Source organism: Thunnus maccoyii, chromosome 22 (assembly GCF_910596095.1).
Source record: "Thunnus maccoyii chromosome 22, fThuMac1.1, whole genome shotgun sequence".
Taxonomy (NCBI): domain Eukaryota; kingdom Metazoa; phylum Chordata; class Actinopteri; order Scombriformes; family Scombridae; genus Thunnus; species Thunnus maccoyii.
Genome location: NC_056554.1, coordinates 23,140,955 through 23,166,991, shown reverse-complemented (window position 1 = coordinate 23,166,991; position 26,037 = coordinate 23,140,955). Strand labels below are relative to the sequence as shown.

Here is a 26,037-nt window from a genome sequence, read left to right as displayed (position 1 = left end):
GAAAATGGTGAAACATGTTGATCACTGTTTCCCAGAGCCCAAGATGACGTATTCAAATGTCTTGTTTTGTCCACAACACAAAGATATTCAGTTTACTGCCATAGAGGATTGAAGAAAATATTCACATTTGAGAAGCTGGAATCAGAGAATTTTGACTTTTTTTTCTTAGAAATGACTCCAAATGATTAACTGATTATCAAAAATAGCGATTAATTTAATAGTTGACAACTAATCGATTAATTGACTAATCGTTGCAGCTTTAGATACTACATCACCTCAGTTTTATACCAAGACAAATATCAACCAACTCGAATGTAATATCACTCCCAAGTTTAGATTTTATTTGTTTTCTGATTACTAATCTATTAAAAAATGTTTTATTTGTGTTCACTTCTGATTAATAAAGGAAGTATAAAACAACTTTCATCATTCATCAGAATGATTTTCTTTTCATTTTTCACATTTTAACTTGCATCATGGGTAATATTACAGGGAGAGGAGGAGAGTCTGTTTCTGTGAGAAAAAAGTGGAGTAGAAAGTGTACTGCTATTTTGACACGAGTTAGCTAAATCATTCCTATAAATTACGTGACATTTGCATCATAACGTGTTATTAAATAATTAATTTACATATAGAATATCAGTACATATAGACTGAAATAATGAATACATTAAAAACAACATTGCGTCTCATGTGCATTCACTGTCTGAGCAGTAACTTTATCATCTGCAGATATTTCACATCCTCTTCTGTCTTGCTGGAGAAAATCTCATGACTGTGCTGTCAGAGGAAACAATGTGTGCTCTTATTATGCTCTATTATTGTTTTTATTTAGTGATGCTACCACTTTAAAGCGTGCAGATGAAGAGGCAGACTTGTCAAATAAATGATCACATATATATATATTAATGACATTCCTCCTTATCTCAGCTGACGTTACCTGTGTGCTTCATCTTTATGGCGACATCCGAGGTCATCTGATCACATATCATCTAATTCTTGTCTCATTTCATCTGATAAAGAACTTAGAGGAAGTATTCAGGTCCTTTACTTGAGTAAAATTACCAATACAGCAACATAAAAATACTCCATTACAAGTACAAGTCCTGCATGAAAAATCCTACTACAGTAAAAGTACATAAGTATTATGAGCTTGATGTACTTAAAGTATTATTACTTTATATACAGTTAGCTAGTTCATTATTCAGTTTTAATTGGTGATAAATAAAACAGTCAAATGTCTTACACCATTTGTGCAGAACTTGCACAATTTGTACAATATCTGACAAGATCTAAAATGTCAAGAGTGACTAAACAAACACAAACAAACAAGAAATACATAGACAACCATTAGACAACCTGAGGCCAAAAGAGAAGCTGTGGTTTTCTGCACCTAGCAGATACACTGAAATTTTAACCTTAAACATAAAAAACAATGTTCCCACGGGGTATGTTGTAAGTGACAGTCAAAGAAAATGTCACTATTTTGTGTTAAGTCATATAACATCAGCATGTAACTGGTAGATGTCCTAATGATAGACCATATATGGATGTAAGAATGTGAAGAAGAGGAGGATATTTGGATATAAAAAGAAAGCTAAGAGTGACTTAGAAGCTTTTTGAGGCTGTTTTTGGGTTGTCACGTGAGGCCTTTTGTCAGTTCGCTTTTTTCATCTTTAACTTTTGACTTATTTTCTCAATTAATTGACTAGTTGTTTGGTCTAAAATTGTCAGAAAATGGTGAAACATGTTGATCACTGTTTCCCAGAGCCCAAGATGATGTATTCAAATGTCTTGTTTTGTCCACAACACAAAGATATTCAGTTTACTGCCATAGAGGATTGAAGAAAATATTCACATTTGAGAAGCTGGAATCAGAGAATTTTGACTTTTTTTTCTTAGAAATGACTCCAAATGATTAACTGATTATCAACAATAGCGATTAATTTAATAGTTGATAACTAATCGATTAATTGACTAATCGTTGCAGCTTTAGATACTACATCACCTCAGTTTTATACCAAGACAAATATCAACCAACTCGAATGTAATATCACTCCCAAGTTTAGATTTTATTTGTTTTCTGATTACCAATCTAGTAAAAAATGTTTTATTTGCGTTCACTTCTGATTAATAAAGGAAGTATAAAACAACTTTCATCATTCATCAGAATGATTTTCTTTTCATTTTTCACATTTTAACTTGCATCATGGGTAATATTACAGGGAGAGGAGGAGAGTCTGTTTCTGTGAGAAAAAAGTGGAGTAGAAAGTGTACTGCTATTTTGACACAAGTTAGCTAAATCATTCCTATAAATTACGTGACATTTGCATCATAACGTGTTATTATATAATTAATTTACATATAGAATATCAGTACATATAGACTGAAATAATGAATACATTAAAAACAACATTGCGTCTCATGTGCATTCACTGTCTGAGCAGTAACTTTATCATCTGCAGATATTTCACATCCTCTTCTGTCTTGCTGGAGAAAATCTCATGACTGTGCTGTCAGAGGAAACAATGTGTGCTCTTATTATGCTCTATTATTGTTTTTATTGAGTGATGCTACCACTTTAAAGCGTGCAGATGAAGAGGCAGACTTATCAAATAAATGATCACATATATATATTAATGACATTCCTCCTTATCTCAGCTGACGTTACCTGTGTGCTTCATCTTTATGGCGACATCCGAGGTCATCTGATCACATATCATCTAATTCTTGTCTCATTTCATCTGATAAAGAACTTAGAAGAAGTATTCAGGTCCTTTACTTGAGTAAAATTACCAATACAGCAACATAAAAATACTCCATTACAAGTACAAGTCCTGCATGAAAAATCCTACTACAGTAAAAGTACATAAGTATTATGAGCTTGATGTACTTAAAGTATTATTACTTTATATACAGTTAGCTAGTTCATTATTCAGTTTTAATTGGTGATAAATAAAACAGTCAAATGTCTTACACCATTTGTGCAGAACCTGCACAATTTGTACAATATCTGACAAGATCTAAACTGTCAAGAGTGACTAAACAAACACAAACAAACAACAAATACATAGACAACCATTAGACAACCTCAGGCCAAAAGAGAAGCTGCGGTTTTCTGCACCTAGCAGATATACTGAAATTTTAACCTTAAACATAAAAAACAATGTTCCCACGGGGTATGTTGTAAGTGACAGTCAAAGAAAATGTCACTGTTTTGTGTTAAGTCATATAACATCAGCATGTAACTGGCAGATGTCCTAATGATAGACCATATATGGATGTAAGAATGTGAAGAAGAGGAGGATATTTGGATATAAAAAGAAAGCTAAGAGTGACTGAGAAGCCATATTGGTGTTGGTCAGAGCGGGGACAAATACTTTTTTCCAAAAGCAGGTTTGCTTTGCTTCTCTCTCTTCACGCTCTTTTCTTCTATTTGGTTCTCTCTCATCATTCACTAAAGTTTATCTGCTTTAAATATCACTAACATGTCTGTCTCTATACTTATTGAAGGAAAGCATCATATAAGGTCTGCATCATCTCCACCATGAAGTTGCTGACTGTGTCTGTACTCGTTTGTTCCATGATGGCTCTGGCTGGAGCTGCTGGTGAGTATCTGACTGAATTTGTGTGTTTTTGTCTTTAGACCTCAATAAATAATAATAATAATATTAATAATAACCTCTAACTGATGTCTTTAACTGTCCAGCTCTTCAAGAAGCAGAGAAAGACAAGGAGACAGAGGCAATAATTCAAGAAGGTGAATACATTTATTTATTCAGATTAATATTAGCTGAATGAACACTTACAGATCAAATTTGACCCATGTTTACATTTGAGAGCATTAAAAACACCACAAACATCTTTCTTTTAGCCAGAAATGTTTTTCTTAACATGACCCTGAATATACAAAATTGGAAATATTTTTTATGCAGCTGATACATATTTCTGTACATAGATGATTTTCTGGGTTAAATTTGATCCGTGTTTATTCAAAAATTCTAAAATCACTATTCAAACATGTTGTAGGATAGCTACTGTCAGAATGTAAGGGTTTAAGTGCATCACGCTGTCTGGAAAGTCAATGTGACCCACTTTTCTCCACCATTTGTGTTCAGAGGAGCATCGTATTGACAAGAGGTCAACATCTTGTCCCTCCCACTGGACTGAGTACAACGGCCGCTGTTTCCTCTTCATTCCTCGAACCTTGACCTGGGCTCAAGCTGAGGTAATCGAGACGATTTGTATTCACTGAAGAACACTTCAACATTTTCTTTGACTTGCACACTTGGTAACTTCCTCATCTAACTTTAGTGTTCTCTTATTACTCATGTTATTATTTTTTCTGGGCAGCTTTATCAAGTTGCAAAGTATTTTGGGCGCACCCACTTCATTCTCCCCATAGACAATGTTAGGTGACTAACAGTTGGAACATTTCTACAGATTAGACTCTTCCAGTTGAATCATCAGTAGACAAGATGAACAGCTGCATTAGATAATATCTGGTACTTTGATTTAAAAAAAAAAAAAGAAAGAAAATCCAAGGTACAAAACTACAATCTGCAGTGTAAATCGGCTCTTTTTATTTCTGGATCACTTTTGAGTGAATTCTGCAACTATGGCATCACTTTTTGTTTGCAACTTCGACAACAAAGGGTTTTAAATTTATTAACGCAGTGATTCTCACTTCTGACTGGCTTCTTCTCCATAGCAACAGCAGCTGAGGCTCATGGGTATTGTCATATCTTTAGCTGTCCACCAAAATGAGAGACAAAACATGATTTCTCAGTAACAGAGTTGAAATAATTGAAGCTGGTGGTCACAACATAGACCTATCATATTGTTATAACACCAGTAGAGTCCTGTGTTTCTGTGTTCAGTGATATTGAGGATATTGTTTAAAGAAAGATTAGCAGCACCTTCCTATTCACATCTCTACTCTGTTGTCTGTTTATCTCCACTGTAGAAAAACTGCCAGTCCAAGGGTGCACACCTTGCATCGATTCATGGAACTCGGGAGTACAACGAGATTAAGAGGATAATATCAGATAGAACTCATGGGTATCCTGAGACATGGATTGGAGGCTCTGACAGCCAAGGGGTATGTCATGTATAATAACAAAAGATGTCTTATGAGCTTGAAAGTTCATTCTTGACTTCAAGTTACTTGATATCAAGTAAATAGACCTTGTAATAAGAATATCAAACCTTTTGGTATTTAGAGTGGTGTTAACATTTAGATTATCTTTATTTATATGCATCAATTGTCTTCTATTCGATCTTCTAGGAGGGTGTTTGGCTCTGGAGTGATGGCACACCTTTCGCCTTCTCATACTGGTGCAGAGGAGAGCCTAATGACCACGGGAACCAGGACTGTATTCAGATGAACTACGGAGGTAAACCATAAAATACATTACTTTGCATGAGAGAATTATGTAATTATGTAGAATTATGTAATTATGTAAGTGGTGTAGATAAGAAAGGACGCATAACAAAAACAAGGTGACTTCATGAAAAACTAAAAATGTGCCTGCATGAACATTTCATTGATGATGTTGCTGGAAAACCTGTGTGTCCATAGGCTCTATAGGCTCAGCTTGTTTCTCTGATAACTTAAGATCCAGATGTCCAATGATTAAAATCCTTCATCCGGTTAAAAGCTATAGTTAAAAACAACCAAGATCTAAAAAGTGTATCATTAAAATGTGGCTTAAAACTGAGTAAAAAGTCCATTTATGATGGTTTCTTGTGGACAGCCACAATGCTGACACATGCACAAAGGGGAAATTACATCATTAACAGGTGACCAAATGAAACAGACCATTACATTGATTAAAATTACGGATTTGTCTGGGTTTGAATATTGTTGGAAACATTTGGGATTACATACGTACACAACTTAACAAAATATATAACATAGGTCTAGTCATTTTTAGACATTTTAATGCAGAAAAGTTACATATTATACCTTTCAGGTGTGTTATCCTAGTAGTTAATCTAATGTAGCCTGGAGCTGCTAGCCTCCAGCAGAGATGAGGAGCAGCTACATGGGTCTGGTGACCTCACTTCTTTCTAACTCCACACCCCCACACTTGTAGTATTCAGCCCCAACAGACAATTTATCAGATGTCACACAGCTCCCTCTGGAGCCACAAAAGGCTTATATGACTTTTTTCATCAACCTGGAAACAGACTTTGATGTGGAAAATCAGCTGAGTTCCCCTTTAAGAAATGATAATCTAATCTACATCTGCTTCAAAATATTACATGATATGATTGACAATCATGCTGACGTCCTGTGTTTTTACTAATTGCAGGTAACAATTGCTGGGATGATTTTCAGTGTAGTGCTTACCGGCCATCTGTCTGTGCCAAGAAAATCTGATGATTCCTGAGCAGATAAGAGAGGCATGAAATACCTGTGAAAAGCACAAATATTAGTGGATATGTGTTTGTGTTTATTGTCACAAGTTAATCTGTCATTTTATCATCAGTCTCATATATAACCTAGCAGCTTTATAAATCATTTTTCATCTTTCTTTCTATCTTGCTATCACTGTAAAGCTACTTAAGGAAGGAAGCAACAAGTGACACAAACGGGAGCTGGATTGTCTTTTAGGTCTTGTGCCAAACTGAATATGTTATGAAAAGAATGCTTTTTCTTACTCTGGAGATTGAACTGTTCTGTCTCATATTGTGCAAATTAAAGACGCAAGCATGAAACAAGCTGGTTTGTAATTCTATTTTAAATGGAACAATTATTATGGGTATCACAGTCAGATCAACATCTACACTGTAAAATATCATTCAGAGATTTAGTGGAATTAACTAATTTTGTCCTTAACTTTATTTAAATATGTATGTTTTATAATTTCAAGTTAATTAAACCTAAAATACATTTAAAAAAAAAATTTGGTACTGAAAAATAGTACTTGAACTGATTAACTAGAAACTGGCCTGCTGCTACTGTGTCCAGTAAGAACTCAACCAGAGATGTTGAAGTTAAATCCAGGATGTTTATTTAGAACCAGCTGAATTGGCAGATGATGTGTGGTTATTCTGCAATATACATATTAAAATTTAAAGCACATGAGAGGTATAATATATTAAACTATGTTAAATATAGTTAAAAATAATGATAAGCAAACTACCAATAGCTCAAAAATCTGTAAGAAATATACATAATACATAATATTCCTGACTCCCCATGCCTAAGCTAAGAGTGACTTAGAAGCTTTTTGAGGCTGTTTTTGGGTCGTCACGTGAGGCCTTTTGTCAGTTCGCTTTTTTCATCTTTAACTTCTGACTTATTTTCTCGATTAATTGACTAGTTGTTTGGTCTAAAATTGTCAGAAAATGGTGAAACATGTTGATCACTGTTTCCCAGAGCCCAAGATGATGTATTCAAATGTCTTGTTTTGTCCACAACACAAAGATATTCAGTTTACTGCCATAGAGGATTGAAGAAAATATTCACATTTGAGAAGCTGGAATCAGAGAATTTTGACTTTTTTTTCTTAGAAATGACTCCAAATGATTAACTGATTATCAACAATAGCGATTAATTTAATAGTTGACAACTAATCGATTAATTGACTAATCGTTGCAGCTTTAGATATTACATCACCTCAGTTTTATACCAAGACAAATATCAACCAACTCGAATGTAATATCACTCCCAAGTTTAGATTTTATTTGTTTTCTGATTACCAATCTAGTAAAAAATGTTTTATTTGCGTTCACTTCTGATTAATAAAGGAAGTATAAAACAACTTTCATCATTCATCAGAATGATTTTCTTTTCATTTTTCACATTTTAACTTGCATCATGGGTAATATTACAGGGAGAGGAGGAGAGTCTGTTTCTGTGAGAAAAAAGGGGAGTAGAAAGTGTACTGCTATTTTGACACGAGTTAGCTAAATCATTCCTATAAATTACGTGACATTTGCATCATAACGTGTTATTAAATAATTAATTTACATATAGAATATCAGTACATATAGACTGAAATAATGAATACATTAAAAACAACATTGCGTCTCATGTGCATTCACTGTCTGAGCAGTAACTTTATCATCTGCAGATATTTCACATCCTCTTCTGTCTTGCTGGAGAAAATCTCATGACTGTGCTGTCAGAGGAAACAATGTGTGCTCTTATTATGCTCTATTATTGTTTTTATTGAGTGATGCTACCACTTTAAAGCGTGCAGATGAAGAGGCAGACTTGTCAAATAAATGATCACATATATATATATTAATGACATTCCTCCTTATCTCAGCTGACGTTACCTGTGTGCTTCATCTTTATGGCGACATCCGAGGTCATCTGATCACATATCATCTAATTCTTGTCTCATTTCATCTGATAAAGAACTTAGAGGAAGTATTCAGGTCCTTTACTTGAGTAAAATTACCAATACAGCAACATAAAAATACTCCATTACAAGTACAAGTCCTGCATGAAAAATCCTACTACAGTAAAAGTACATAAGTATTATGAGCTTGATGTACTTAAAGTATTATTACTTTATATACAGTTAGCTAGTTTAGTCCACTGGTTTCCAACCTAGGGGTCAGGCCCCTCTAAAGGGTCAGCAGATAAATCTGAGGGGTCATGAGATGATTAATGGGAGAGGAAAGAAGAAAAAACAAAGTTCTGATACACAAATCTGTTTTCAGGTTTTGGACTTTTTCTTCGATCTTTGATTTTTAGTGAAATATTGGATCATTTGAACATTTATTGAAATGAAATTGGAGACAAATCCACTCAAGCCTATTTCTGACTAAATTATTCAGTTTTAATTGGTGATAAATAAAACAGTCAAATGTCTTACACCATTTGTGCAGAACCTGCACAATTTGTACAATATCTGACAAGATCTAAACTGTCAAGAGTGACTAAACAAACACAAACAAACAACAAATACATAGACAACCATTAGACAACCTGAGGCCAAAAGAGAAGCTGCGGTTTTCTGCACCTAGCAGATATACCTAAATTTTAACCTCAAACATAAAAAACAATGTTCCACGGGGTATGTTGTAAGTGACAGTTAAGGAAAATGTCACTATTTTGTGTTAAGTCATATAACATCAGCATGTAACTGGCAGATGTCCTAATGATAGACCATATATGGATGTAAGAATGTAAAGAAGAGGAGGATATTTGGATATAAAAAGAAAGCTAAGAGTGACTGAGAGGCTTTTTGAGGCTGTTTTTGGGTCGTCACATGAGGCCTTTTGTCAGTTCGCTTTTTTCATCTTTAACTTTTGACTCAAGTTTTGTATTTTACTTTTTGGGTCTTATATCAATTATTTAGTGAAAACCAAATCAAACTGGTTTGTATTTCTATACACTCCAAGTTCCTGACTTGTGCTCATCTCTGAAGTCTTCTGGTATCTCCTTAAGGTAAGAAGAACACCCTCTTGGGATATAGCTGACATGAGTTTTAAATTTATTTAGATTACAAAATATAATGAATTTTGCTGAGGATAAACTTACAATGTTCATTGAATAACAGAATTGGAAAGGTTTGGATTTAATGATTGAGATCAACCTGCTGCACATGTGATAGAGGTATAATTAGGCTATGGTTAAATATAGTTGTTTAATTGGCTAAACTGTTCGGACCAGGGCATCAAAGCCGCCCTATAAAACCAGGCAATGCCCTCGACAGTCAGAGTGGGCCTCCTTCAGAGACGACCTGTTAGAAGATCATCTTGGAGTACTTTCGAACCTCCAACACCTATTTGCACCGCAACACTTTGTTGTAACCCCGGCTGTAAGGAATTCCTGAAAACATAGGCCCGTTGGTAGTGGTTCAATGACAGCTGGTGATTATAGAAGCCAGGCTGAATTTGGTTCCCTAGCAAGGCTGGGTTGGTCTTGCGTGTAGATTATGGGAACTATGTTCGATAGCTAGGTCAGAGGTAGAGGACAGCCGTCTGTCGGTGCCTTATCTACACCGGCATCGGTTATCTGTAGGACAGAAACCACTTCAGGTATTCCATAACGATTAGGCATTTGCATTTAGGCTAAAACGCCAATGGTTTCACATTCTAGATGAGAACCTGATGGAACTCAGTTCAGGGTTGGTCAAAGCTGAAATAATACTGTTAAGAGAATCAGATAACCTGCACATACATATAAGATTTCGTATTACATCAGAGCAGGTAGGTACACCAACATTAACAAACATTTAGCTTGCGCTGCAGTTTCTTGGAGCTTTAAGCAGCAGTAACATCACCACAGATGGGCCGTATATATTGGGGTACAAAAAGCTTTAAAAAGAGAGATCTTCACAGTCACTGAACACATACTAAATTTACAAGCCAACTTGTTTAGTTGATGAGAATCCAGTCATTATATGCTATTTTGGTTCACGTCAATATTCTTTTTCACAATTCCTTAATAAATTGGACAGTACTTTAACTGACAGAAAGTACTCAGTTTTCAGTGTGTAGTTTTGCAAGCTAAACCTAATATTAGCATATTAAGTTTTTTCAGTGATTTGCTAAAAGTAGCTACTGTGTTAATTCTTGAGGCATTTCTTTGAAAGTGTGATGTAATTACACATGAAATGTGCTTGTTATAGTTTTTAAAACAACCTAATATTCTAATATGTAATTTGACACACAAAACTACACACCGAAAACTAAGTATTTTCTGTCAGTAAAAGAATTGTCAAAAGTCTACTTAATTAAACCAACTAAACACTGTTTGAAATTGTTTCTTATTGTTTGTACTAAATTGCACCTCCTGCTCTGTAAAAACTCAGCTGTTAAATACATTCAAATTACTCAGAATATTTCCCGGAAATCAAAGGACCTGTAAAATAAAGCGTTACCCTGATTCCTAGACATTTACACAGCACGTTTTTATCTGTTGTCTTTTCCTGTGAAACTTAAATGCTAATGTGTTTTATGCAGATACGTGTTGGACGACCAGTACACCAGTTCATCGGGTGCTAAGTTCCCTGTGAAGTGGTCGCCTCCTGAAGTCTTTAACTTCTGCAAATACAGCAGCAAGTCTGACGTCTGGTCCTTCGGTGAGCACACTTTAACGTCAATACCGGAACTGGAACATTTAGGAAAATGAAGTATAATCATAAAAAACAGAGGCTCAACTCTCATTTTTACCTTTTTTTCTTTATTTTACCACACATTAATGATGAACTAAGTGTTTTAACAATTAAACCTCTAATGTTTTTTGTGTCCAGGTGTGTTGATGTGGGAAGCCTTCACTGAGGGCCGTATGCCGTTTGAACAGAGTCACAACCATGAGGTCGTTACACTGATAACCCAGGGTCACCGCCTCTACAGGCCCAAAATGGCCACACCTGCCATCTATGACATCATGCAGCGCTGTTGGCATGAGGTGAGGGTTGTGAGAAATCACCTATTTCAGTATTATCTCACTTGTTCGCCAATTAGTTTGAAAAAATGTCTAAATTCTCTGATTCCAGCTTCTTAAATGTGAATATTTTCTGGTTTCTGTAGTCTTCTATGACAGTAAACTCAATATATTTGGATTCTGGACAAAAAAAAAAACATTTGAGGACGTCACCTTGGGCTTTTGGAAATAGTGATCAACATTTTTCACCATTTTCTGACATTTTATGGACCAAACAAATAATCGATTAATCAAGAAAATAATCAACAGATTAATCAATCATGAAAATAACTGTTAGTTGCAGCTCTAGTCTGAAATAATAACGTGTATTTATGGCCTGTGTTTCTCTCTCCAGAGACCGGAGGAGCGCCCGTCTTTCTCTAAGATCTGTATAATGATCTCCGACGCTCTGGACAGTGACGCCGCTCCCCCGAACTGACCAACTGACCAATCAGCTGTTTTCACCATTCGCGCCATATGCGGCGTGTGCCATGTTGGCCCCGAACTCCTGCTCCTCGACCATTTCTGTGGTTCTTGAAGGTGTTATCTAATTTATAGAAAGCGCTATAGAAAGGACGACAACATGGAGAACTCGGTGTAAAGGTGCTAAAACTGACACTCACGTTTGTTTAATCCAATCAAGTCACTTCAGATCTGCTCAACCAGAACAACTCTGGGACGGCAGCTCACGTTGTCTTAAGAAGCCTTTTAAAGTTTGTTGCACAAACACCTGTATGAACTAACGGCAATACAGAAAATGTGTAAAAGGCTCTCATGGTGGACACGTGAGCTTAGGAAGCATCTGCCTGCTTGTCTGTGTAGCTGAATGCATCCGGTCTGCCTCCCAGTCGGACATGGGGCTTTGGTCAGAGATCTGTCTGTGACAAATGGATGAAAGTGAGCAGACTATGAACACACTATGAAGCTTCACTTTCATCCCAGTAAAGACTCAGCTGTGTGTTCCTGAGACATTAAAGGAATCTCGCCAAGTCAGGATATCAGTTTTTGTTTTTGTTTCGTTTGTTGTTTAATACCAACGTCTGACAATTTTTTGCTGGAGCAGCACAAATCTGTCATTACATCCTGCACATTAATGTTAAAGAGACTGACTGTCATTTAACTTTTGGTTATATTTCCATGATAAAGAACATTTTCAGTCTGTTTGTCAGGTGTGGTGTTCCCTGTGAACATGTCTGGTCTTACAGTGGGCACACATTAGATTAGACAGAGTTTCTCTACCTTATGTTCATGTCTCCGTGCTCCTCGTGTGTTCTGGGAATTAGCAGGAAGAACATCTCAATTCCCTCATTGCTGTTCAGAGGCGCGAGGAGGTTTTTCTGAAACTGAAACATCCTTTATTGGAAATCTGCTGATCTGATACTGAGCTGCAACTGATGGTTATTTTCATTTTCAATTAATCTGTCGATTATTTTCTCGATTAATTGACTAGTTGTTTGGTCTAAAATTGTCAGAAAATGGTGAAACATGTTGATCACTGTTTCCCAGAGCCCAAGATGACGTATTCAAATGTCTTGTTTTGTCCACAACACAAAGATATTCAGTTTACTGCCATAGAGGATTGAAGAAAATATTCACATTTGAGAAGCTGGAATCAGAGAATTTTGACTTTTTTTTCTTAGAAATGACTCCAAATGATTAACTGATTATCAAAAATAGCGATTAATTTAATAGTTGACAACTAATCGATTAATTGACTAATCGTTGCAGCTTTAGATACTACATCACCTCAGTTTTATACCAAGACAAATATCAACCAACTCGAATGTAATATCACTCCCAAGTTTAGATTTTATTTGTTTTCTGATTACTAATCTATTAAAAAATGTTTTATTTGTGTTCACTTCTGATTAATAAAGGAAGTATAAAACAACTTTCATCATTCATCAGAATGATTTTCTTTTCATTTTTCACATTTTAACTTGCATCATGGGTAATATTACAGGGAGAGGAGGAGAGTCTGTTTCTGTGAGAAAAAAGGGGAGTAGAAAGTGTACTGCTATTTTGACACGAGTTAGCTAAATCATTCCTATAAATTACGTGACATTTGCATCATAACGTGTTATTAAATAATTAATTTACATATAGAATATCAGTACATATAGACTGAAATAATGAATACATTAAAAACAACATTGCGTCTCATGTGCATTCACTGTCTGAGCAGTAACTTTATCATCTGCAGATATTTCACATCCTCTTCTGTCTTGCTGGAGAAAATCTCATGACTGTGCTGTCAGAGGAAACAATGTGTGCTCTTATTATGCTCTATTATTGTTTTTATTGAGTGATGCTACCACTTTAAAGCGTGCAGATGAAGAGGCAGACTTATCAAATAAATGATCACATATATATATTAATGACATTCCTCCTTATCTCAGCTGACGTTACCTGTGTGCTTCATCTTTATGGCGACATCCGAGGTCATCTGATCACATATCATCTAATTCTTGTCTCATTTCATCTGATAAAGAACTTAGAGGAAGTATTCAGGTCCTTTACTTGAGTAAAATTACCAATACAGCAACATAAAAATACTCCATTACAAGTACAAGTCCTGCATGAAAAATCCTACTACAGTAAAAGTACATAAGTATTATGAGCTTGATGTACTTAAAGTATTATTACTTTATATACAGTTAGCTAGTTCATTATTCAGTTTTAATTGGTGATAAATAAAACAGTCAAATGTCTTACACCATTTGTGCAGAACCTGCACAATTTGTACAATATCTGACAAGATCTAAACTGTCAAGAGTGACTAAACAAACACAAACAAACAACAAATACATAGACAACCATTAGACAACCTCAGGCCAAAAGAGAAGCTGTGGTTTTCTGCACCTAGCAGATATACTGAAATTTTAACCTTAAACATAAAAAACAATGTTCCCACGGGGTATGTTGTAAGTGACAGTCAAAGAAAATGTCACTGTTTTGTGTTAAGTCATATAACATCAGCATGTAACTGGCAGATGTCCTAATGATAGACCATATATGGATGTAAGAATGTGAAGAAGAGGAGGATATTTGGATATAAAAAGAAAGCTAAGAGTGACTTAGAAGCTTTTTGAGGCTGTTTTTGGGTCGTCACGTGAGGCCTTTTGTCAGTTCGCTTTTTTCATCTTTAACTTTTGACTTATTTTCTCGATTAATTGACTAGTTGTTTGGTCTAAAATTGTCAGAAAATGGTGAAACATGTTGATCACTGTTTCCCAGAGCCCAAGATGATGTATTCAAATGTCTTGTTTTGTCCACAACACAAAGATATTCAGTTTACTGCCATAGAGGATTAAAGAAAATATTCACATTTGAGAAGCTGGAATCAGAGAATTTTGACTTTTTTTTCTTAGAAATGACTCCAAATGATTAACTGATTATCAACAATAGCGATTAATTTAATAGTTGATAACTAATCGATTAATTGACTAATCGTTGCAGCTTTAGATACTACATCACCTCAGTTTTATACCAAGACAAATATCAACCAACTCGAATGTAATATCACTCCCAAGTTTAGATTTTATTTGTTTTCTGATTACCAATCTAGTAAAAAATGTTTTATTTGCGTTCACTTCTGATTAATAAAGGAAGTATAAAACAACTTTCATCATTCATCAGAATGATTTTCTTTTCATTTTTCACATTTTAACTTGCATCATGGGTAATATTACAGGGAGAGGAGGAGAGTCTGTTTCTGTGAGAAAAAAGTGGAGTAGAAAGTGTACTGCTATTTTGACACGAGTTAGCTAAATCATTCCTATAAATTACGTGACATTTGCATCATAACGTGTTATTATATAATTAATTTACATATAGAATATCAGTACATATAGACTGAAATAATGAATACATTAAAAACAACATTGCGTCTCATGTGCATTCACTGTCTGAGCAGTAACTTTATCATCTGCAGATATTTCACATCCTCTTCTGTCTTGCTGGAGAAAATCTCATGACTGTGCTGTCAGAGGAAACAATGTGTGCTCTTATTATGCTCTATTATTGTTTTTATTGAGTGATGCTACCACTTTAAAGCGTGCAGATGAAGAGGCAGACTTATCAAATAAATGATCACATATATATATTAATGACATTCCTCCTTATCTCAGCTGACGTTACCTGTGTGCTTCATCTTTATGGCGACATCCGAGGTCATCTGATCACATATCATCTAATTCTTGTCTCATTTCATCTGATAAAGAACTTAGAGGAAGTATTCAGGTCCTTTACTTGAGTAAAATTACCAATACAGCAACATAAAAATACTCCATTACAAGTACAAGTCCTGCATGAAAAATCCTACTACAGTAAAAGTACATAAGTATTATGAGCTTGATGTACTTAAAGTATTATTACTTTATATACAGTTAGCTAGTTCATTATTCAGTTTTAATTGGTGATAAATAAAACAGTCAAATGTCTTACACCATTTGTGCAGAACCTGCACAATTTGTACAATATCTGACAAGATCTAAACTGTCAAGAGTGACTAAACAAACACAAACAAACAACAAATACATAGACAACCATTAGACAACCTCAGGCCAAAAGAGAAGCTGTGGTTTTCTGCACCTAGCAGATACACTGAAATTTTAACCTTAAACATAAAAAACAATGTTCCCACGGGGTATGTTGTAAGTGACAGTCAAAGAAAATGTCACTGTTTTGTGTTAAGTCATATAACATCAGCATGTAACTGGCAGATGTCCTAATGATAGACCATATATGGATGTAAGAATGTGAAGAAGAGGAGGATATTTGGATATAAAAAGAAAGCTAAGAGTGACTGAGAAGCCATGTTGGTGTTGGTCAGAGCGGGGACAAATACTTTTTTCCAAAAGCAGGTTTGCTTTGCTTCTCTCTCTTCACGCCCTTTTCTTCTATTTGGTTCTCTCTCATCATTCACTACAGTTTATCTGCTTTAAATATCACTAACATGTCTGTCTCTATACTTATTGAAGGAAAGCATCATATAAGGTCTGCATCATCTCCACCATGAAGTTGCTGACTGTGTCTGTACTCGTTTGTTCCATGATGGCTCTGGCTGGAGCTGCTGGTGAGTATCTGACTGGATTTGTGTGTTTTTGTCTTTAGACCTCAATAAATAATAATAATAATATTAATAATAACCTCTAACTGATGTCTTTAACTGTCCAGCTCTTCAAGAAGCAGAGAAAGACAAGGAGACAGAGGCAATAATTCAAGAAGGTGAATACATTTATTTATTCAGATTAATATTAGCTGAATGAACACTTACAGATCAAATTTGACCCATGTTTACATTTGAGAGCATTAAAAACACCACAAACATCTTTCTTTTAGCCAGAAATGTTTTTCTTAACATGACCCTGAATATACAAAATTGGAAATATTTTTTATGCAGCTGATACATATTTCTGTACATAGATGATTTTCTGGGTTAAATTTGATCCGTGTTTATTCAAAAATTCTAAAATCACTATTCAAACATGTTGTAGGATAGCTACTGTCAGAATGTAAGGGTTTAAGTGCATCACACTGTCTGGAAAGTCAATGTGACCCACTTTTCTCCACCATTTGTGTTCAGAGGAGCATCGTATTGACAAGAGGTCAACATCTTGTCCCTCCCACTGGACTGAGTACAACGGCCGCTGTTTCCTCTTCATTCCTCGAACCTTGACCTGGGCTCAAGCTGAGGTAATCGAGACGATTTGTATTCACTGAAGAACACTTCAACATTTTCTTTGACTTGCACACTTGGTAACTTCCTCATCTAACTTTAGTGTTCTCTTATTACTCATGTTATTATTTTTTCTGGGCAGCTTTATCAAGTTGCAAAGTATTTTGGGCGCACCCACTTCATTCTCCCCATAGACAATGTTAGGTGACTAACAGTTGGAACATTTCTACAGATTAGACTCTTCCAGTTGAATCATCAGTAGACAAGATGAACAGCTGCATTAGATAATATCTGGTACTTTGATTTAAAAAAAAAAAAAGAAAGAAAATCCAAGGTACAAAACTACAATCTGCAGTGTAAATCGGCTCTTTTTATTTCTGGATCACTTTTGAGTGAATTCTGCAACTATGGCATCACTTTTTGTTTGCAACTTCGACAACAAAGGGTTTTAAATTTATTAACGCAGTGATTCTCACTTCTGACTGGCTTCTTCTCCATAGCAACAGCAGCTGAGGCTCATGGGTATTGTCATATCTTTAGCTGTCCACCAAAATGAGAGACAAAACATGATTTCTCAGTAACAGAGTTGAAATAATTGAAGCTGGTGGTCACAACATAGACCTATCATATTGTTATAACACCAGTAGAGTCCTGTGTTTCTGTGTTCAGTGATATTGAGGATATTGTTTAAAGAAAGATTAGCAGCACCTTCCTATTCACATCTCTACTCTGTTGTCTGTTTATCTCCACTGTAGAAAAACTGCCAGTCCAAGGGTGCACACCTTGCATCGATTCATGGAACTCGGGAGTACAACGAGATTAAGAGGATAATATCAGATAGAACTCATGGGTATCCTGAGACATGGATTGGAGGCTCTGACAGCCAAGGGGTATGTCATGTATAATAACAAAAGATGTCTTATGAGCTTGAAAGTTCATTCTTGACTTCAAGTTACTTGATATCAAGTAAATAGACCTTGTAATAAGAATATCAAACCTTTTGGTATTTAGAGTGGTGTTAACATTTAGATTATCTTTATTTATATGCATCAATTGTCTTCTATTCGATCTTCTAGGAGGGTGTTTGGCTCTGGAGTGATGGCACACCTTTCGCCTTCTCATACTGGTGCAGAGGAGAGCCTAATGACCACGGGAACCAGGACTGTATTCAGATGAACTACGGAGGTAAACCATAAAATACATTACTTTGCATGAGAGAATTATGTAATTATGTAGAATTATGTAATTATGTAAGTGGTGTAGATAAGAAAGGACGCATAACAAAAACAAGGTGACTTCATGAAAAACTAAAAATGTGCCTGCATGAACATTTCATTGATGATGTTGCTGGAAAACCTGTGTGTCCATAGGCTCTATAGGCTCAGCTTGTTTCTCTGATAACTTAAGATCCAGATGTCCAATGATTAAAATCCTTCATCCGGTTAAAAGCTATAGTTAAAAACAACCAAGATCTAAAAAGTGTATCATTAAAATGTGGCTTAAAACTGAGTAAAAAGTCCATTTATGATGGTTTCTTGTGGACAGCCACAATGCTGACACATGCACAAAGGGGAAATTACATCATTAACAGGTGACCAAATGAAACAGACCATTACATTGATTAAAATTACGGATTTGTCTGGGTTTGAATATTGTTGGAAACATTTGGGATTACATACGTACACAACTTAACAAAATATATAACATAGGTCTAGTCATTTTTAGACATTTTAATGCAGAAAAGTTACATATTATACCTTTCAGGTGTGTTATCCTAGTAGTTAATCTAATGTAGCCTGGAGCTGCTAGCCTCCAGCAGAGATGAGGAGCAGCTACATGGGTCTGGTGACCTCACTTCTTTCTAACTCCACACCCCCACACTTGTAGTATTCAGCCCCAACAGACAATTTATCAGATGTCACACAGCTCCCTCTGGAGCCACAAAAGGCTTATATGACTTTTTTCATCAACCTGGAAACAGACTTTGATGTGGAAAATCAGCTGAGTTCCCCTTTAAGAAATGATAATCTAATCTACATCTGCTTCAAAATATTACATGATATGATTGACAATCATGCTGACGTCCTGTGTTTTTACTAATTGCAGGTAACAATTGCTGGGATGATTTTCAGTGTAGTGCTTACCGGCCATCTGTCTGTGCCAAGAAAATCTGATGATTCCTGAGCAGATAAGAGAGGCATGAAATACCTGTGAAAAGCACAAATATTAGTAGATATGTGTTTGTGTGTATTGTCACAAGTTAATCTGTCATTTTATCATCAGTCTCATATATAACCTAGCAGCTTTATAAATCATTTTTCATCTTTCTTTCTATCTTGCTATCACTGTAAAGCTACTTAAGGAAGGAAGCAACAAGTGACACAAACGGGAGCTGGATTGTCTTTTAGGTCTTGTGCCAAACTGAATGTGTTATGAAAAGAATGCTTTTTCTTACTCTGGAGATTGAACTGTTCTGTCTCATATTGTGCAAATTAAAGACGCAAGCATGAAACAAGCTGGTTTGTAATTCTATTTTAAATGGAACAATTATTATGGGTATCACAGTCAGATCAACATCTACACTGTAAAATATCATTCAGAGATTTAGTGGAATTAACTAATTTTGTCCTTAACTTTACTTAAATATGTATGTTTTATAATTTCAAGTTAATTAAACCTAAAATACATTTTAAAAAAAAATTTGGTACTGAAAAATAGTACTTGAACTGATTAACTAGAAACTGGCCTGCTGCTACTGTGTCCAGTAAGAACTCAACCAGAGATGTTGAAGTTAAATCCAGGATGTTTATTTAGAACCAGCTGAATTGGCAGATGATGTGTGGTTATTCTGCAATATACATATTAAAATTTCAAGCACATGAGAGGTATAGTATATTAAACTATGTTAAATATAGTTAAAAATAATGATAAGCAAACTACCAATAGCTCAAAAATCTGTAAGAAATATACATAATACATAATATTCCTGACTCCCCATGCCTAAGCTAAGAGTGACTTAGAAGCTTTTTGAGGCTGTTTTTGGGTCGTCACGTGAGGCCTTTTGTCAGTTCGCTTTTTTCATCTTTAACTTTTGACTTATTTTCTCGATTAATTGATTAGTTGTTTGGTCTAAAATTGTCAGAAAATGGTGAAACATGTTGATCACTGTTTCCCAGAGCCCAAGATGACGTATTCAAATGTCTTGTTTTGTCCACAACAAGATATTCAGTTTACTGCCATAGAGGATTAAAGAAAATATTCACATTTGAGAAGCTGGAATCAGAGAATTTTGACTTTTTTTTCTTAGAAATGACTCCAAATGATTAACTGATTATCAACAATAGCGATTAATTTAATAGTTGACAACTAATCGATTAATTGACTAATCGTTGCAGCTTTAGATACTACATCACCTCAGTTTTATACCAAGACAAATATCAACCAACTCGAATGTAATATCACTCCCAAGTTTAGATTTTATTTGTTTTCTGATTACCAATCTAGTAAAAAATGTTTTATTTGCGTTCACTTCTGATTAATAAAGGCAGTATAAAACAACTTTCATCATTCATCAGAATGATTTTCTTTTCATTTTTCACATTTTAACTTGCATCATGGGTAATATTACAGGGAGAGGAGGAGAGTCTGTTTCTGTGAGAAAAAAGGGGAGTAGAAAGTGTACTGCTATTTTGACACGAGTTAGCTAAATCATTCCTATAAATTACGTGACATTTGCATCATAACGTGTTATTAAATAATTAATTTACATATAGAATATCAGTACATATAGACTGAAATAATGAATACATTAAAAACAACATTGCGTCTCATGTGCATTCACTGTCTGAGCAGTAACTTTATCATCTGCAGATATTTCACATCCTCTTCTGTCTTGCTGGAGAAAATCTCATAACTGTGCTGTCAGAGGAAACAATGTGTGCTCTTATTATGCTCTATTATTGTTTTTATTTAGTGATGCTACCACTTTAAAGCGTGCAGATGAAGAGGCAGACTTGTCAAATAAATGATCACATATATATATATTAATGACATTCCTCCTTATCTCAGCTGACGTTACCTGTGTGCTTCATCTTTATGGCGACATCCGAGGTCATCTGATCACATATCATCTTATTCTTGTCTCATTTCATCTGATAAAGAACTTAGAGGAAGTATTCAGGTCCTTTACTTGAGTAAAATTACCAATACAGCAACATAAAAATACTCCATTAAAAGTACAAGTCCTGCATGAAAAATCCTACTACAGTAAAAGTACATAAGTATTATGAGCTTGATGTACTTAAAGTATTATTACTTTATATACAGTTAGCTAGTTTAGTCCACTGGTTTCCAACCTAGGGGTCAGGCCCCTCTAAAGGGTCAGCAGATAAATCTGAGGGGTCATGAGATGATTAATGGGAGAGGAAAGAAGAAAAAACAAAGTTCTGATACACAAATCTGTTTTCAGGTTTTGGACTTTTTCTTCGATCTTTGATTTTTAGTGAAATATTGGATCATTTGAACATTTATTGAAATGAAATTGGAGACAAATCCACTCAAGCCTATTTCTGACTAAATTATTCAGTTTTAATTGGTGATAAATAAAACAGTCAAATGTCTTACACCATTTGTGCAGAACCTGCACAATTTGTACAATATCTGACAAGATCTAAACTGTCAAGAGTGACTAAACAAACACAAACAAACAACAAATACATAGACAACCATTAGACAACCTGAGGCCAAAAGAGAAGCTGCGGTTTTCTGCACCTAGCAGATATACCTAAATTTTAACCTCAAACATAAAAAACAATGTTCCACGGGGTATGTTGTAAGTGACAGTTAAGGAAAATGTCACTATTTTGTGTTAAGTCATATAACATCAGCATGTAACTGGCAGATGTCCTAATGATAGACCATATATGGATGTAAGAATGTAAAGAAGAGGAGGATATTTGGATATAAAAAGAAAGCTAAGAGTGACTGAGAGGCTTTTTGAGGCTGTTTTTGGGTCGTCACATGAGGCCTTTTGTCAGTTCGCTTTTTTCATCTTTAACTTTTGACTCAAGTTTTGTATTTTACTTTTTGGGTCTTATATCAATTATTTAGTGAAAACCAAATCAAACTGGTTTGTATTTCTATACACTCCAAGTTCCTGACTTGTGCTCATCTCTGAAGTCTTCTGGTATCTCCTTAAGGTAAGAAGAACACCCTCTTGGGATATAGCTGACATGAGTTTTAAATTTATTTAGATTACAAAATATAATGAATTTTGCTGAGGATAAACTTACAATGTTCATTGAATAACAGAATTGGAAAGGTTTGGATTTAATGATTGAGATCAACCTGCTGCACATGTGATAGAGGTATAATTAGGCTATGGTTAAATATAGTTGTTTAATTGGCTAAACTGTTCGGACCAGGGCATCAAAGCCGCCCTATAAAACCAGGCAATGCCCTCAACAGTCAGAGTGGGCCTCCTTCAGAGACGACCTGTTAGAAGATCATCTTGGAGTACTTTCGAACCTCCAACACCTATTTGCACCGCAACACTTTGTTGTAACCCCGGCTGTAAGGAATTCCTGAAAACATAGGCCCGTTGGTAGTTGTTCAATGACAGCTGGTGATTATAGAAGCCAGGCTGAATTTGGTTCCCTAGCAAGGCTGGGTTGGTCTTGCGTGTAGATTATGGGAACTATGTTCGATAGCTAGGTCAGAGGTAGAGGACAGCCGTCTGTCGGTGCCTTATCCACACCGGCATCGGTTATCTGTAGGACAGAAACCACTTCAGGTGTTCCATAATGATTAGGCATTTGCATTTAGGCTAAAACGCCAATGGTTTCACATTCTAGATGAGAACCTGATGGAACTCAGTTCAGGGTTGGTCAAAGCTGAAATAATACTGTTAAGAGAATCAGATAACCTGCACATACATATAAGATTTCGTATTACATCAGAGCAGGTAGGTACACCAACATTAACAAACATTTAGCTTGCGCTGCAGTTTCTTGGAGCTTTAAGCAGCAGTAACATCACCACAGATGGGCCGTATATATTGGGGTACAAAAAGCTTTAAAAAGAGAGATCTTCACAGTCACTGAACACATACTAAATTTACAAGCCAACATGTTTAGTTGATGAGAATCCAGTCATTATATGCTATTTTGGTTCACGTCAATATTCTTTTTCACAATTCCTTAATAAATTGGACAGTACTTTAACTGACAGAAAGTACTCAGTTTTCAGTGTGTAGTTTTGCAAGCTAAACCTAATATTAGCATATTAAGTTTTTTCAGTGATTTGCTAAAAGTAGCTACTGTGTTAATTCTTGAGGCATTTCTTTGAAAGTGTGATGTAATTACACATGAAATGTGCTTGTTATAGTTTTTAAAACAACCTAATATTCTAATATGTAATTTGACACACAAAACTACACACCGAAAACTAAGTATTTTCTGTCAGTAAAAGAATTGTCAAAAGTCTACTTAATTAAACCAACTAAACACTGTTTGAAATTGTTTCTTATTGTTTGTACTAAATTGCACCTCCTGCTCTGTAAAAACTCAGCTGTTAAATACATTCAAATTACTCAGAATATTTCCCGGAAATCAAAGGACCTGTAAAATAAAGCGTTACCCTGATTCCTAGACATTTACACAGCACGTTTTTATCTGTTGTCTTTTCCTGTGAAACTTAAATGCTAATGTGTTTTATGCAGATACGTGTTGGACGACTAGTACACCAGTTCATCGGGTGCTAAGTTCCCTGTGAAGTGGTCGCCTCCTGAAGTCTTTAACTTCTGCAAATACAGCAGCAAGTCTGACGTCTGGTCCTTCGGTGAGCACACTTTAACGTCAATACCGGAACTGGAACATTTAGGAAAATGAAGTATAATCATAAAAAACAGAGGCTCAACTCTCATTTTTACCTTTTTTTCTTTATTTTACCACACATTAATGATGAACTAAGTGTTTTAACAATTAAACCTCTAATGTTTTTTGCGTCCAGGTGTGTTGATGTGGGAAGCCTTCACTGAGGGCCGTATGCCGTTTGAACAGAGTCACAACCATGAGGTCGTTACACTGATAACCCAGGGTCACCGCCTCTACAGGCCCAAAATGGCCACACCTGCCATCTATGACATCATGCAGCGCTGTTGGCATGAGGTGAGGGTTGTGAGAAATCACCTATTTCAGTATTATCTCACTTGTTCGCCAATTAGTTTGAAAAAATGTCTAAATTCTCAATATAAAACTCAATATATTTGGATTCTGGACAAAAAAAAAACATTTGAGGACGTCACCTTGGGCTTTTGGAAATAGTGATCAACATTTTTCACCATTTTCTGACATTTTATGGACCAAACAAATAATCGATTAATCCAGAAAATAATCAACAGATTAATCAATCATGAAAATAACTGTTAGTTGCAGCTCTAGTCTGAAATAATAACGTGTATTTATGGCCTGTGTTTCTCTCTCCAGAGACCGGAGGAGCGCCCGTCTTTCTCTAAGATCTGTATAATGATCTCTGACGCTCTGGACAGTGACGCCGCTCCCCCGAACTGACCAACTGACCAATCAGCTGTTTTCACCATTCGCGCCATATGCGGCGTGTGCCATGTTGGCCCCGAACTCCTGCTCCTCGACCATTTCTGTGGTTCTTGAAGGTGTTATCTAATTTATAGAAAGCGCTATAGAAAGGACGACAACATGGAGAACTCGGTGTAAAGGTGCTAAAACTGACACTCACGTTTGTTTAATCCAATCAAGTCACTTCAGATCTGCTCAACCAGAACAACTCTGGGACGGCAGCTCACGTTGTCTTAAGAAGCCTTTTAAAGTTTGTTGCACAAACACCTGTATGAACTAACGGCAATACAGAAAATGTGTAAAAGGCTCTCATGGTGGACACGTGAGCTTAGGAAGCATCTGCCTGCTTGTCTGTGTAGCTGAATGCATCCGGTCTGCCTCCCAGTCGGACATGGGGCTTTGGTCAGAGATCTGTCTGTGACAAATGGATGAAAGTGAGCAGACTATGAACACACTATGAAGCTTCACTTTCATCCCAGTAAAGACTCAGCTGTGTGTTCCTGAGACATTTAAGGAATCTCGCCAAGTCAGGATATCAGTTTTTGTTTTTGTTTCGTTTGTTGTTTAATACCAACGTCTGACAATTTTTTGCTGGAGCAGCACAAATCTGTCATTACATCCTGCACATTAATGTTAAAGAGACTGACTGTCATTTAACTTTTGGTTATATTTCCATGATAAAGAACATTTTCAGTCTGTTTGTCAGGTGTGGCGTTCCCTGTGAACATGTCTGGTCTTACAGTGGGCACACATTAGATTAGACAGAGTTTCTCTACCTTATGTTCATGTCTCCTTGCTCCTCGTTGATCTGGGAATTATTCCAGTCCACCAGCAGGAAGAACATCTCAATTCCCTCATTGCTGTTCAGAGGCGCGAGGAGGTTTTTCTGAAACTGAAACATCCTTTATTGGAAATCTGCTGATCTTAATTTTAATTAATTAGTTAATTGATTAGTTGTTTGGTCTAAAATTGTCAGAAAATGGTGAAACATGTTGATCACTGTTTCCCAGAGCCCAAGATGACGTATTCAAATGTCTTGTTTTGTCCACAACACAAAGATATTCAGTTTACTGCCATAGAGGATTAAAGAAAATATTCACATTTGAGAAGCTTTTTTTTTCTTAAAAATGACTCCAAATGATTAACTGATTATCAAAAATAGCGATTAATTTAATAGTTGACAACTAATCGATTAATTGACTAATCGTTGCAGCTTTAGATACTACATCACCTCAGTTTTATACCAGGACAAATATCAACCAACTCGAATGTAATATCACTCCCAAGTTTAGATTTTATTTGTTTTCTGATTACCAATCTAGTAAAAAATGTTGCATTCACTTCTGATTAATAAATAAATGATCACATAT

General features: G+C 35.6%; 4 protein-coding genes across 4 annotated transcripts; all 4 read left to right on the top strand.

The window, feature by feature from the left end:
- The first annotated feature begins 3,385 nt into the window (after positions 1-3,385).
- On the top strand, positions 3,386-6,385 carry LOC121889999 (type-2 ice-structuring protein-like). Its single transcript, XM_042402246.1, has 7 exons — positions 3,386-3,396; positions 3,514-3,608; positions 3,710-3,760; positions 4,119-4,228; positions 4,967-5,101; positions 5,288-5,396; positions 6,318-6,385. The coding sequence occupies exons 2-7, from the start codon at positions 3,548-3,550 to the stop codon at positions 6,383-6,385; spliced, it is 534 nt and encodes a 177-aa protein (XP_042258180.1). The 5' UTR covers positions 3,386-3,396; positions 3,514-3,547.
- A 2,751-nt stretch (positions 6,386-9,136) lies between these two features.
- On the top strand, positions 9,137-12,866 carry LOC121889997 (tyrosine-protein kinase Tec-like). Its single transcript, XM_042402243.1, has 5 exons — positions 9,137-9,142; positions 9,393-9,412; positions 10,933-11,051; positions 11,223-11,380; positions 11,751-12,866. The coding sequence occupies exons 1-5, from the start codon at positions 9,137-9,139 to the stop codon at positions 11,832-11,834; spliced, it is 387 nt and encodes a 128-aa protein (XP_042258177.1). The 3' UTR covers positions 11,835-12,866.
- Positions 12,867-16,249: 3,383 nt separating this feature from the next.
- On the top strand, positions 16,250-19,249 carry LOC121889996 (type-2 ice-structuring protein-like). Its single transcript, XM_042402242.1, has 7 exons — positions 16,250-16,260; positions 16,378-16,472; positions 16,574-16,624; positions 16,983-17,092; positions 17,831-17,965; positions 18,152-18,260; positions 19,182-19,249. Exons 2-7 carry the CDS (start codon positions 16,412-16,414, stop codon positions 19,247-19,249), a joined length of 534 nt encoding a protein of 177 aa, XP_042258176.1. The 5' UTR covers positions 16,250-16,260; positions 16,378-16,411.
- A 2,748-nt stretch (positions 19,250-21,997) lies between these two features.
- LOC121889995 (tyrosine-protein kinase Tec-like) lies at positions 21,998-25,433 on the top strand. The gene is made up of 4 exons (XM_042402241.1): positions 21,998-22,003; positions 23,813-23,912; positions 24,084-24,241; positions 24,560-25,433. The coding sequence occupies exons 1-4, from the start codon at positions 21,998-22,000 to the stop codon at positions 24,641-24,643; spliced, it is 348 nt and encodes a 115-aa protein (XP_042258175.1). The 3' UTR covers positions 24,644-25,433.
- The last annotated feature ends 604 nt before the right edge of the window (positions 25,434-26,037 follow it).